Source organism: Microcaecilia unicolor, chromosome 4, assembly GCF_901765095.1.
Source record: "Microcaecilia unicolor chromosome 4, aMicUni1.1, whole genome shotgun sequence".
NCBI lineage: Eukaryota > Metazoa > Chordata > Amphibia > Gymnophiona > Siphonopidae > Microcaecilia > Microcaecilia unicolor.
This window is the reverse complement of record NC_044034.1, coordinates 364602012-364615013: the sequence shown is the minus strand read 5'-3', so window position 1 is coordinate 364615013 and position 13002 is coordinate 364602012. Positions and strand designations below refer to the sequence as shown.

The 13002-nt window shown below is 39.2% G+C and overlaps 1 protein-coding gene across 4 annotated transcripts in view; it reads left to right on the top strand.

Annotated features, from left to right (window-relative positions):
• The window catches only part of CASK (calcium/calmodulin dependent serine protein kinase), a 541831-nt gene that overhangs the window by 306927 nt on the left and 221902 nt on the right, over positions 1-13002 (top strand). For all 4 annotated transcript variants that reach the window (XM_030202350.1, XM_030202349.1, XM_030202348.1 and 1 more), the window contains exon 11: positions 11465-11586. In XM_030202350.1, the coding sequence (XP_030058210.1) occupies positions 11465-11586 (122 nt within the window). The remainder of the gene's footprint in view (positions 1-11464; positions 11587-13002) is intronic.

The following is a 13002-nucleotide window of genomic DNA, read 5'->3' as shown; positions in this document are numbered from 1 at the left end:
TTCTGTCTGGCAGTTCCTGTGAAATGCAAGACAGAAATATGATTAGAAAGTTGTAGTGCAGTGTAGGGATTATGCCATGGGGTGGCTCACACAGGCAGGCATCATGTTGCATCTAGAAGACTTCCATTTAGAGAGCCGCATGGTGTCCAGGAAGGTAAATAGTTCATATAATAGTTGTCCAATTCATGAAGAACATGTCATTAACTTAAAGATGTTCTCAGATTTCATTCTTTGTACAGTTCAAGGTATATGTAGGATATAATAAAAATCTTATGTGAACAGAAACATTATCAAACATGAAACAATCAGTTACTGTAGCAATATTAAAACTAATTGTGTTAACGTATGAGTTTACACCTAGTAAGGATTTAGAGTCAAAAGAAGAGAACCAAAGAAAGAAATCATTACAACTGAAAATGTAACATAAGTAATTAAAGATTATACAAAAAGTGTAATATTCTGTCAAGTCAAACCAACAGTTTAAATGCTGGAGTTCACCCAATAAATGGAGTAGGTCTTTAAAGCACACAAATGAATCCAACTAAAAATCTCCTTCCAACAATGCAGCTGTCCATGTCACTGTTGGGATACTATACAGTCCCATATAGATTGGCTCTTGCCTCGTTTTATGGGTGATATTCTTCTTTTATACCAGCTAGTCAGGCTAATAATTTGTAAACAGGATGACATGATGCTTTTGAAAGGTGTCAACTTTAGAGTAAATAAGGGTACTTTGAATGAAAACAATTAAACAGAGCAATGTACTTAATATCTGCCCAGTTTCTTTCAATGCTGTTTTCAGGTTTTATACTTTATGCAATTCTGGTTATAGTTAATTTAGAATAAAATCAATTGCTATTCTGGTCTTAACTAAAAGAATATATCATAATTCATATACATATCCCTGTTCAAAAGACTTCCATATATATTCATGTTGCTCATTCTTTCTAGCTGACTTGCAATATCTTTTCTATACATGCTGTTCCACTAGCCTGCACTCCCTCTAAGTGACCACCCACAGCATGCACCGTTAAACAGTTCACACAACTGGCCCATTTCTAGTTCACTACAAATAGACCGCAAACATTTCTGTAACTTTCTACATAAAAATTTCCAAAATTAATTGGGAAATTGATCAAAATATCTTAACTTCTTAATCTAAACATTCGTTTAAATTCACTTGTCCTGTGGGGCAATTTCTCTGGAATCCCAACTATCTGAGGTAAAGTAACACAGCAATGAACTAAACAGATGAAGTACTTCAGCAGACAAACGTCTCCTTGCACAAATCACAGCCAGCAATACAAAACGTTCAGCAGGACTGTGTTAAATCCGGTGTTGATAAATCTAGGAACCTTCACAGTTAAGGTAAAATTGTGAATGCAATGCAACAAAAAGCAAAGTTAAAAAAGAAAAATCCTAATGAAACAGACAAAAGACATCACATATAGCTGTACAATCAAGATGGGGCAAAGGAATCTCTAAGGGTTGTACCTAAAGAGAAAGAAAGACCCTAAATTCTGTACTGAATGTGAAAATGGTACACTTTAGTTGTAACTAATACATTAAAAATATTGATAAGAGACAGAATATAAGTAGTGAACATATCTACTATGGAATTCAAAAAAGAAATATTTTGTTATAGTGCATACACAATTAATTTGTATTCAGAAGAGAAATGTTTTATATGTACTAATTGTATTACCCACGACAAACTAACAAATGAAAAACAAAGAATGAAGAGATTGCAAATTAGAGCATGTTACTGGAATTCAGTACGGGGCTTGAATAAGCTTGGTGTTATTCACAATTATATATGATAAATTACCAAACAGTGTCCTAGGGTGAGAAGTACTTCTTATGTGCACAAATAAATGACATTGCAAAACCACTGTTTAAATGCTCCATTGAGATTCTGTATCTCTGCAGCTGTTCAGAAATCTCGGTGGAGTGCATTTGAAATAATTAAAAAGAAAATATTTCCATATATTACACTGGTCAAGCCATGTCATTGTTTTTCACATGTACATGTTTGATTATAGTGTCTCAAAAGAAGCAGGAGAAAAATACCATAAATTTTTATAATGAAATGTGGACACATTTAAACATCCTGAAAATAAAACTGTAGAATTCTGAGCAAGCCTAGCAGAGAAACAAAATTATTATCTAGAAATCATATACACAAAATAAAACACTGGAATATAATTGTACACAAAAGAAAACACTGAAATAAAATTGTAAGCTGTAAGACAAACTTAGGAAATGCCAGGGCAGCAGTTAACCGCTTCAGGCCAAGAACAAAAGGCAAACCAATCCCCATCAGTACGGCGGGATTTCAAAGCTCACACAAAGACAGCCAGACTGGGAAAACCAGTTTAACATTGAACTGAAGACAAAGTTATTTACAAAAGAATGTTACTAAGTAAACTTGAAACCATTCTTTCTAGATAAAAGAGACAATTCATCTATACTCTCAGAAATATTCCCTCTAAGCAGGAAAAGAAAAAATGTGTTAAAAAAAAAAAAAGAAGAATTAATGACAGTAAAAAGTACAAATCCTGTAGTGTATTGTAAATATAAATCACTTTCCTCCTCTGCATTGTGAATCGGGCCCTGAAACACAAAGCAGTGGGAAAGAATTATATTCCACATACTGGAAAAGGAAAACAAATTTAATGTAATTTAAATATAAAAATAATTCCATAAGACTTGAGTAAGAAAAAAATCATAACGGAATCAAGGGCACTGTCCCAGAGAAAGTTCAATACAGGACATAACTGATGAGCAAAACGAATGTGCACAGCTCAAAGAAAATAGCAAAAAAGCAATACAAGAAAACAGTTTATTTCAAAGAAAAAGTCTCTGTACAATAAAGTTCAGGAATCTCTCATAACGCTAAAAGTTAGTGCTCTCAAACAAAGTGAAGTTTCTGTCACGTAACTTAAAAAAAAGGTAATTAATAAAAGAACATGGCTAAATATAAAGGCAGCTGATATCTCCCTGAAAACAATCTGGACTTCACTCATGCCCACACATACTTATGAAGGATAGCAAAAGAAAGAAATGGTCGCTGCTTTCAATCCAGACAACCTCTTCTGGGAAGCAAGGAAAAGAATGTTATGCCCAGATCAACTGCCAAAAAATAAATATTTTAGTACACAAAACAACTCTCTTTTATCAAGTTAAACTCTCCAGCACTGTTTCTCACTTTATTCCAAAGCTCAAACAGTAGTAAAGGCTTTAACAAGCTGTTAGCCCTCTCATAAAATATCTAAGGCTCTCGACAAGAGTACAAGATAATGAGGCAGGAAAGATCCCTCCTTAAACCAGGACAAAAAGAGGTAGACTTTAGCAATTTATGGCATTTTACATTGTACAGTTTAATATCCTGAACCTTTAAGGGAAGAACAGTACAATCGCAAACTACAGATACTGACTTTTTATCATGCTCCCTCTTCCACAAAGTAGTTACAAGTTCTTTCTCTAATAAAGAATTACTCAAAATCTAAATAAAAAAAACATAGCAATACTTACAGTAGCCGGCTTCAAACTTATGTCCACGCACACTTTCAAGTATTACTGCGACATCTGTACCTCTCACCGCTTTATTCCTGTGAACTTTATTAGGATCCCTTCTCTGAGCTATCGATAAGTCTCCACAGACCAGCTGCAGGGATAGCCCAGGCTTCTTTTATTGGGGCAATCATGTGTAATCCTATCGATGTGGTGGTGGAAATTTAGAGGAGTCAGGTAGACTCTGGGATTCAGGCAGCGTTTCACCCACCAAAATCCATTGATCAATAGCTTGTAAATGTTTCATTCTGGATTTTCCCTTATTCTGTTTCTCAATTAATTGTTTCAATAGGGAACCCACAAATGAGCCATTTGGTATCCAGCAAAAATTAGTTTGCTGATGGTTCCACTTAAACCATTTTTGATTTAATTTAGTAAGTTCTTTTTTCTCTAAAGGAAAGTATTTAATTAGCATAGCCATTATATTAAAAACCTAGTATTTTAAAACACCTATTCTGTTGAAAATTTTAACAGACGTCTCAATTTAAGGATCTTAAACTTTCCAATCATGACAGAGTTGGGCCCAATGGAACTATTTAAAAAATACCTAAGTGAAGTCCTCGGTTACTCTTCTGACTGTATTCCTCCGATAAATAAAATTTATTACCTCCCAATTCCACGGAAAAATGAGGAACAAAGAAGAACAAATGCTCAACAGGATTTACAACCTTTAGGGTTACAGGACTTGACTGCATTTCTTGAAAACTCATTGACTGAGATTCAATCTCGTGCCACCCTATTGGTGTCATTTATTTTTGAACCCGATGTTAACTCTATCATGAAATTATTCTTTAAGAATTCTCAAAAATTATTCTATGGTGCTCGAATATGGATTTTTCCGGATGTCATAAAATCTACTCAAGAAAAGAGATGAAAGTTTTTGCTATTGAGAGAGGAAGTTAAAAAATTGGGAGCTAGTTTTTTACTAGCTTATCCTTGTAAATGCCTTATAAAATATCAGGATAATAAGTATACCTTTTTCGAACCGGAACAATTGACTAGTTTTGTTGAACTAAAGAAATTAGCAAAATGACTTTCCAAGAAAAGGGTTTAAATATAAAAGTTTAATGTAACCGTGGCTGCTCCATGCCTAATTTTCCTTATATATGAATGATTTAAATATCTCCTCAATTATATTTGACCCTCCTTTTCTTAAAATGGTGGTCTAAGAAAGGGATAACTTATCTTTTTAGTTAGCATCTATCAGATGTTATATGATTTATTTCTTTTCCCTGTATTACCTACACAAGGATATCTTGTATATTATTGTTTGAAATCATAAATAAATAATAATAATAAAAAAAAAAAACACCTATTCTGATAAACGAGACTTAGGACCAACTAGGACTTGTTTTCTAAACCTGGTATTTTACTCACACCTAAGACGGATCAGACCCTAGGACCTACCAGAAGTTTCTGCTATTTTAAAGCACCTAGTCAGACAATAGTGACATAGGACCTAGCAATGCTATTTTAAATACACCTAGTCAGACAAAAGTGACATAGGACCTAGCAATGCTATTTTAAATACACATAACCTGCGTGCAAAGTTCAGACCTAGGACCTAGCAGTAATAACAGGAAATAATTTAAAGATGTCGCTTACTAATCTCGTGTTAACACAGTCGGTGTGTCGGGATTCCTGCAGCTTGAATACGAGCACCATAAAGCTCCCCTCTAATCAACAGCGAGAAGTCACCAATTAATTAAACCCATGTAAATGTTAGGTCTTTTTACTACCTCTCCAAATCGCCATGTATCAGTTACTCACGATTTGTAGAGATAAAACACCAAGGCTACGTGCTTATGAGAAAGTATTTTTACTTACTTACTAAGTATATTGATACAATTAATATTTTCTCATGGGAGGATAAAACTACTGCATAAATATGCTGGCTGTATATATCGCTCCAACATACTGGACTAAAATAGCTATTTTTATACACTTGAGTTTAACAGTGATTTACAGTGCTTCAACAAGTTATCTTACCCAGGATCATCCAGTCTTCTTTCAAAGCCATCTGGTTTCTCTCACCTGCTAAACCACATTCCCATATTTGTTTATGCTGCCTCCTTTCCCAGGTCTGTTTTGGCCGTAAGGATATCATATCAGATCATAAGTTCCTGGGCCTCACGATTTATGGCCTTTGCCCTTTGACTGTACTCCAGAGTGCATCACTGTGTTTATTATCTACAGTGGGACCTATCTCGATGCCATTCCAGACGAGAACTTGGTGCCTCACACTCGAGGCAGGCTTGATCTCAGCCCTTCTATGAGTAGTTCTTTGCTGACACCGATACGGAGTGCTCATGGGCGTCTAATGAAGATACAAGGTACTTCTCGGAGGAGTCCTATGACGTCCCATCAGCCCTTCCCCACCAGAGGAGAGATGAAAATCTCTACCTCAGAGCCCTTCCCAGCTTTTGTGAAGAAAATGGCGACTTTCATTCCAGTTCATTTGGCGACGGAAGACAAGCCCAGGGCTGAGATGTTCAAGGTCCTGAACTACGACTCTCCTCCTAGATAGGCTGTGACTGTCCCACTTTACAAGATCATCTGTAATGTTCAGATGAAGAACTAAGAGTCCCCTCTGTTGGTCCCTGCCCTCCCGAAGAAGATTGACATCATGTATCTGATCCAGAGTTCCCCTGGGTTTGATAAGCCACAGTTGCATCATCATTCCCTGGTGGTGGAATCCACACTCAAACGGGACAGAAGTTACAGAGACTTTGCTTTGGTGCTCCCAGGAAGAGAAGCTCAAACTCTAGATTCCTTTGGGCGGAAAATGTATCAGGCCTCAATGCCCATATCCCTATACAGTCATACCAGCTCTACATGAACCTGTACATGTGGAACCTGGTGCACAGTATGACCGATTTGGTGAATTCTCACCCATGGAAACAAGCTGAATCTTTTCGCCAGCTGGCCAAATAGCAGAAGGTGTGTCGTAAATTCCTGGCCAGGGTGATTACAATACTTTTGATGTGGCTTCCTGGATTTCTGCCCAAAGTATAGCAATGCACAGACTCCCATGGCTGCGTGAATGTCTCTGACTTGGACCCCATGGCCCAACAGAGATAGCAGATGCCACATGCTGGGGAGATAATCTTTTTGGAGAGAAGCTGGAGGCGGTCGTAGACTTCATCAAAAACACACTGATACCATCAACACTCTCTCCCACCGGACAACTTCTTCACCCTCCTCAACCAGGAGGTTTTCACAAGTCGAAGAGGGGTCCCTACTACTCAGAGGCGTAGTTACATGTTGTCTTCTCATCCTCCTGGCATGTGCCTAAGGCCCAGCCAGCTCCCCATTCAAAACAGGGGATGAGATTTTGACTGGCTGTGGCCATAGCATAGCCGTAATAAAAGTGACTGTTGCAGACAACCTACCAGTGGGGGAGGGAAGCTGAGTTTTTTCCAAGAAAGGTGACCCCTTGTACTTCTGACCAGTGGATTCTTCAAATAGTCTGTCTAAGTTACGCCTTACATTGGCATCAGAGACCACCAAATTGCCCCCCGAGAGCATCTTGTTTCAGCTCGGCATAGGGAGATACTTGCAGAAGAACTCTCCGCCCTTTTAACCATGCAGTCCAGCCCGTTCCACCAAGGAAAGAAGAGGAGGGAATCTATTCCAGTAACTTCCTTGTCTCAAGGAAGACAGGACTGATGTGTCCCATCCTAGACCTAAGGGTCCTGAACGAATTCTTGGTCAAAAAAGTTTGGGATGGTTTCCCTGGGTACCCTTCTTCCAATGATTCAGGCTCAAGATTGGCTATGCTTTCTAGACTTAAAGAATGCCTGCAAGCATATCCCGATACTTCCAGGTCACAAGAGGTATCTTAAGTGTCGGCTGGGAAGACATCACTTTCAGTACCGCATGCTGCCTTTTGGCCTTGCTTCAGCTCGCAGGGTTTTCATCAAATGTCTAGCAGTTGTTGTAGCGTTGCTATGCAGACTTGGGAGTTCATGAGTTTTCCTACCTGAACAATTAGCTGGTGGAGAGCACGTTGAAGGACAGTGCTCAGGAGTCCATGTGGAGAACTGTTTGAGTGCTAGAGCTACTAGGGTTGGTTTCAAACTACCCCAGGTCTCTCACAATTGGAGTTCATTGGAGCCCTGCTAGAGAGACAGCAGGTACAAATTTTTCTCCCTATGCCGAGGGCGGACTCTCTTGTTGCACTCACCACTCAAGTGTGAGCCAGCCATCAGGTCATAACCCAGCAGATGTTGAAGTTGCTAGGCCATATGGCCTTCACTGTGCATGTCATTCCCAGGGCACACCTCCACATGAGAACTACCAGTGAACCCTAGCTTCCCAGTGTTGTCAAGCCTCGGGGAACCTAGCGGATGTTATCCAAGTGACACCTGAGTTGGTACAATCCCAACTCTGGTGGACAAATTGATCCAATTTGACGATAGAACTCCCATTCTACATTCCTCATCTCCTGAAGGGGCTGAAAATAGTTGGGGTGGGGATCTCATTTAGATGGGCTTCACACTTGGTGCTTAGTCAGTTTAGGAGACAAATCTTCACATTAACCTTCTGGAGCTATGTGCAATCTGGGACGCTCTAAAGGCTTTCAGCGATCAGCTGTCCAACCAAATGGTACTTGTTTAAAAGGACAATCAGGTTGCAGTGTATTACATCAAAAAGCAGGGGGAGTGGATCATACCTTGTGTGTCAGAAGGCCACCCAGATGTGGCAATGGGCTGTCCACAACAGGATAGTTCTTAGAGCCACATACCTGGCAGACAAATCCAACAGCCTGCCAAACAGACTGAGCAGGGTCATGCAACCATACAAATAGTCACTTAGCATGGGAATTGCCAGCGAGATTTTCCGAGTGTGGGGCACCCCTTCAGTGGATCTCTTTGCCACTCCATACAATCACAAAGTCTCTTAGTTTTGTTCCAGACTCAGAGCAAATGTCAGACTAGCATTGGATTTCTTCCTCCTACATTGGGCGAACAGCCTTCTGTATGCGTATCCTCCCATCCTTATCATGGGGAAGACTTTAGTGAAACTCAGGCAAGACCGGAGAACCATCCTGATTGCCCCATATTGACCAAGACAGATCTGGTTCACTCTTTTTGGGGGTTTTCGTCCGAAGAACCTTGGAGATTGGAGTGTTTCCCGACCCTCATAACGCAGAATGAGGGATCTCTTCTATATCCCAACCTCCAGTCTCTGGCCCTCACAACCTGGATGTTGAGAACTTAGAATTTGCTTACTTGCATCTTCCAGAGGGTGTCTCCAGGGACTTGCTGGCTTCCTGGACAGCCTCTAGTTGTTCACTTCATGAGAGGTTTTCTTTTGACAAAGCCCCTTGTCAAACCTTCGCTTGTGTCATGGAACCTCAACATCATTCTCACCCAGCTGATGAAAGCTCCTTTTGAGCCACTAGATTCCTGTTCACTGAAGTACTTGACCTGGAAGGTCTTGTTTTTTTATGACTGATACTTCAGCTTGCAGTCAGTGAGCTTCAGGCCTTAGTAGTGGATCCACCGTACACAAAATTTCATCGTTAGAGTAGTTCTCAACACACACCCTAAGTTCTTGCCTAAGGTTGTGTAAGAGTTCCATCTGAATTAGTCTGTCGTCCTTCTAACATTCTTTCCCAAACCTCACGTCCAACCTGACTATTTTAGTGTTGCTGTTTTCTCTAAGGTGTTGGCTAAGGTGTATTCCAGATGTCAACTTGTTCTGACATTTGTTGTCTTCTCATCCACATGTGGATAAGTCCAAGGCCTCTAGGAATTTCTCAGCGGTCAGCTTTTTTTGTCTCTGATCTCCTTCCAAACTCTGGGCGGTGCCATTTGTTTTAGGTGGTCTCTTAGGGAGAATTTGATTAGAAAATGGTCTAACCATGATAGGGGTGTTATTTCAATACTGTTATCCAAGAATTCTGGGATATCCACCCCTTTGTAGAATACCAGGTCTAGTATGTGACCCTTTTCGTGGGTTGGAGAATTGATCACCTGTGTAAATCCTAGTGCTGTCATCCTGTCCAAGAATACGATACACACATTAATTGGTCCAGATCTACTCCCCATTTAACCACACATATCTATCAAGTTGTAATCACATCTTTATTCTATCTTGCCTCATTAGTGCTTGATTATCCCTCAATGATGTCTAGGGTATAACTCCCGTCAAGACATGTTCCAGTTGGGGCATGTTCCAGTTGAGGTGAAAGTTAGAAATAGATGAATTAATGATGTTCAATGATTAGTAACTTAAAATTATGTTATAAAATGGAATGGATTAAGAGTACATAAGTAATGCCATACTGGGAGTCAAGACGGGAGTTGTACCCTAGACATGTTGGTTGAGCTGGCGCTGGGACGGCGTATGGGAAGTCCTTGAGAAAGCCTAGTGGCGAAACATGCGTGTCGGACAACGTATCCCCCTTTTGTCCGAGTAAAGTGGTGAAGATAAGTACTTTGTAGAATTTCACTTATAAAGAATATTAATAAGCCGATGAAGATGTTAGTGCCATGTGGATTACCCTAAGAAATCATTGAGGGATAATCAAGCACTACTGAGGCAAGATGGAATAAAGATGTGATTACAACTTGATAGATATGTGTGGTTAAGTGGGGAGTAGATCTGGACCAATTAATGTGTGTATCGTATTAAGGAAAGGGTCTTGGTGAAGTACAGTGCTGCCTTTTAAAGCACGATATCCTGTCCAAGAAGGCAGCTGTGGTGGTATCTGGAGTTTTGATGTGTAAATTGAAGTCTCCCATGATCACCTGCCTAGGGTAATTCAGGGTCACTTGAGTAATCAGGTCTAGGAGTTCTTGTACAGATGATGTGTTGTTACGAGGTGCTCTGTAAACCATGAGCAGCCAGATTGGTTTCTCCTCTTCAAGTTGGATTAAAATAGATTCAGATTCATGTAGCTGGGGGATGGATATTCTGTGCAGTTTGATTGTATCCCGAATCAAGACTGCTACCCCTCCACCCCGTCTTCCTGGTCTTGGTTGATGTTGGATGTTGAAACCTGTTGGGCATAGTTCAGCCAGTGGTAAACCTCCACTTTCATCTAGCCAGGTTTCGCTTATTCCTAGGATGTCAAGATGCTGTTCATTTATGGCATCATGGATCACTAAGGATTTCTTTGCAGCTGATCTGGCATTCACCAGTCCTATAACTCCCAGAGGTGGTCTGGGGGTAGCTTTGGTGTGGCAATGAGGTGATCTTTTAATTACTGTTATGTAGGTGTTTGACCTCTTGCACTTTTGCCTTCTCTTTGGTTTATTTTTTTTTGGGGGGGGGGGGGGTTCCCCAATGCTTTTGATGTGGGATATTGAACACAAGATTTGGAATAATATTCTAATATTCAAAGTTTTTTTTTCCAGGTTCAACAATTACAACTGAATAAATGACCTGTTAATATAAGGGTTACTGTTATGTTCTGAGCATGCAGATTTTCCTTCTATTTGTGTTCAAATTAAATATTTATTTGCTTGCATACTTTGTATTTTTTAATATATACAAATTTTTTGAATGATTTTCTCCTAGTTATTTGTGCCAGGAAACGCAGTGTCCTTCCAGCTTTAGCAGTGTCCATTCATGCTGTGGTTACTTGAGCTTATCTTTGGCAGCCCTGAATAATTGTATTTTAAGTGCAGGTGGTGGGGGATTTAGAAAGCCTGATAGTGTTTTGACAACACCAAAAGGTGATTTTGTAAGGTATTTCAGGAGAAATGAAACTTTATGGGTTTATTAAAACAGCCTGAAGTAGTAGATCATTATGCCTTCAAGAAAGATGGTAGAATTCCTGTTTTAATTAATCACAATGAAAAGAGGAATTTCTGTTCCAAAGGTCATTTTACCATAAGCCCTTGCTCACCTCACTTTTGTTCTGTTTGTTTGCCCACAGGAGCAGTCTCACAAGTACTGGATAGCCTAGAGGAAATTCATGCGCTTACAGACTGCAGTGAAAAAGACCTCGATTTTCTTCACAGTGTTTTCCAGGATCAGCATCTTCATACATTATTAGATGTAAGTCCCCTTTCTGCTTATATTTAATTGAAACCTGTTTCTCTTTTCGTTGTCCTTGGAAGATCCTTCTTTAAAGTTTTACACAACTGAAAGCTCTTCCCATAAACCTGCTTCAACTATGTGAACCAATATGTAAGAAATATAAATGCTTCAGAGAGGTTTGATATTCAGAAAGACAGTAGATTAAAGTGTAAAAGCATCAGGACTGTGTGTACTAAATATATATTTTCCAACAGTTTTTAAACATTTCTTTTGTGTTTTCTAATTGACTTCTTCCTGCCTTTCAAATGTAATTCATCCACTTCTTCATTTGTAGTTTAAATATAGATATGATCATTTAATAACAAAATATACTGAAAACATGAACCACTCAAGGACAGTAGGCAGTGAAGGTGAGTTTGTGAAAACTAGGGAAATAGCTCTGTGAAGATGTGGACAAAGAGGAGAAGGCACCTGTCATATTATTTGCAAGGGAAGTGAGTGCCAGATAAGGGGCAGGAAGAGAGAAGGCTAAAGCCCGAAGACCTGGGGAAAACTTGGTGCTGAAAGAGGAGAGAACTGTACTTAGAGTCAATAGAATACAGAGTTTAATGATGGCCAGGATCAGATGAACAAATGGTAAAAGAACATAAGGACAGAGGAGCCAGGGATAGATTTAAGGGAAAGTAAATAAAATTCTATTGCATTAAGAATGACTTGCAGAAAAGCAGTGTGTGGGGAAAGGGGGGTGTAGACCAGGGAGTTGAGAATTAAAAAGGCAGCACCAAGCTTATTTTTCACCTTTTGAGGGTCCATTTTAAAGTATCTCAGTGTGACCAAAAAGAGTTGTTGAAATAAGTTTTGATGAAAGTAAGAAACTTTGAGCTGGTGGGATTAGTGCTCTTTGAAGAGTGAGCATGGGCCAGGACTAATGCACTGTTGCTTTATATAAGTTTTGATTCATCTAAATTTGTACCAACAGTGGCTCCGTCTACTATGCTGTTTCAGTTCAAATTGGAGGTTTAACTATATGTCTGCCACTTTCTTTGACTGTACATAAAATTAAACTTCCTGATCATAAATAGACCAGTTAACTTTCCTTTCTAGAGTGTATATTGGGTATTATATCTATTATGTAGATCTATTGTAAATACAACACACTTAAAGGGTCTGTACATACTAGTATTCATGTCTGTTGTGGTCGATTGTGTGGTGGTATTGACAGAATTAATTTTCAGTTTGCTTCACACTTTGTTTTAATAAACCTTAGCACAAAAAATATTGCATCGAAAGAGATCACAACTATCCAGAGAGACTTGCACCAATAAAAACAATCAGCATGAAATAGTACAGAACGAAAGGCAGGGTGCCGTAGTGGACATGAGCTACATCATACTACCAAAAACAAAATAGCTGCTCACTTCAGTTTTGTAACGC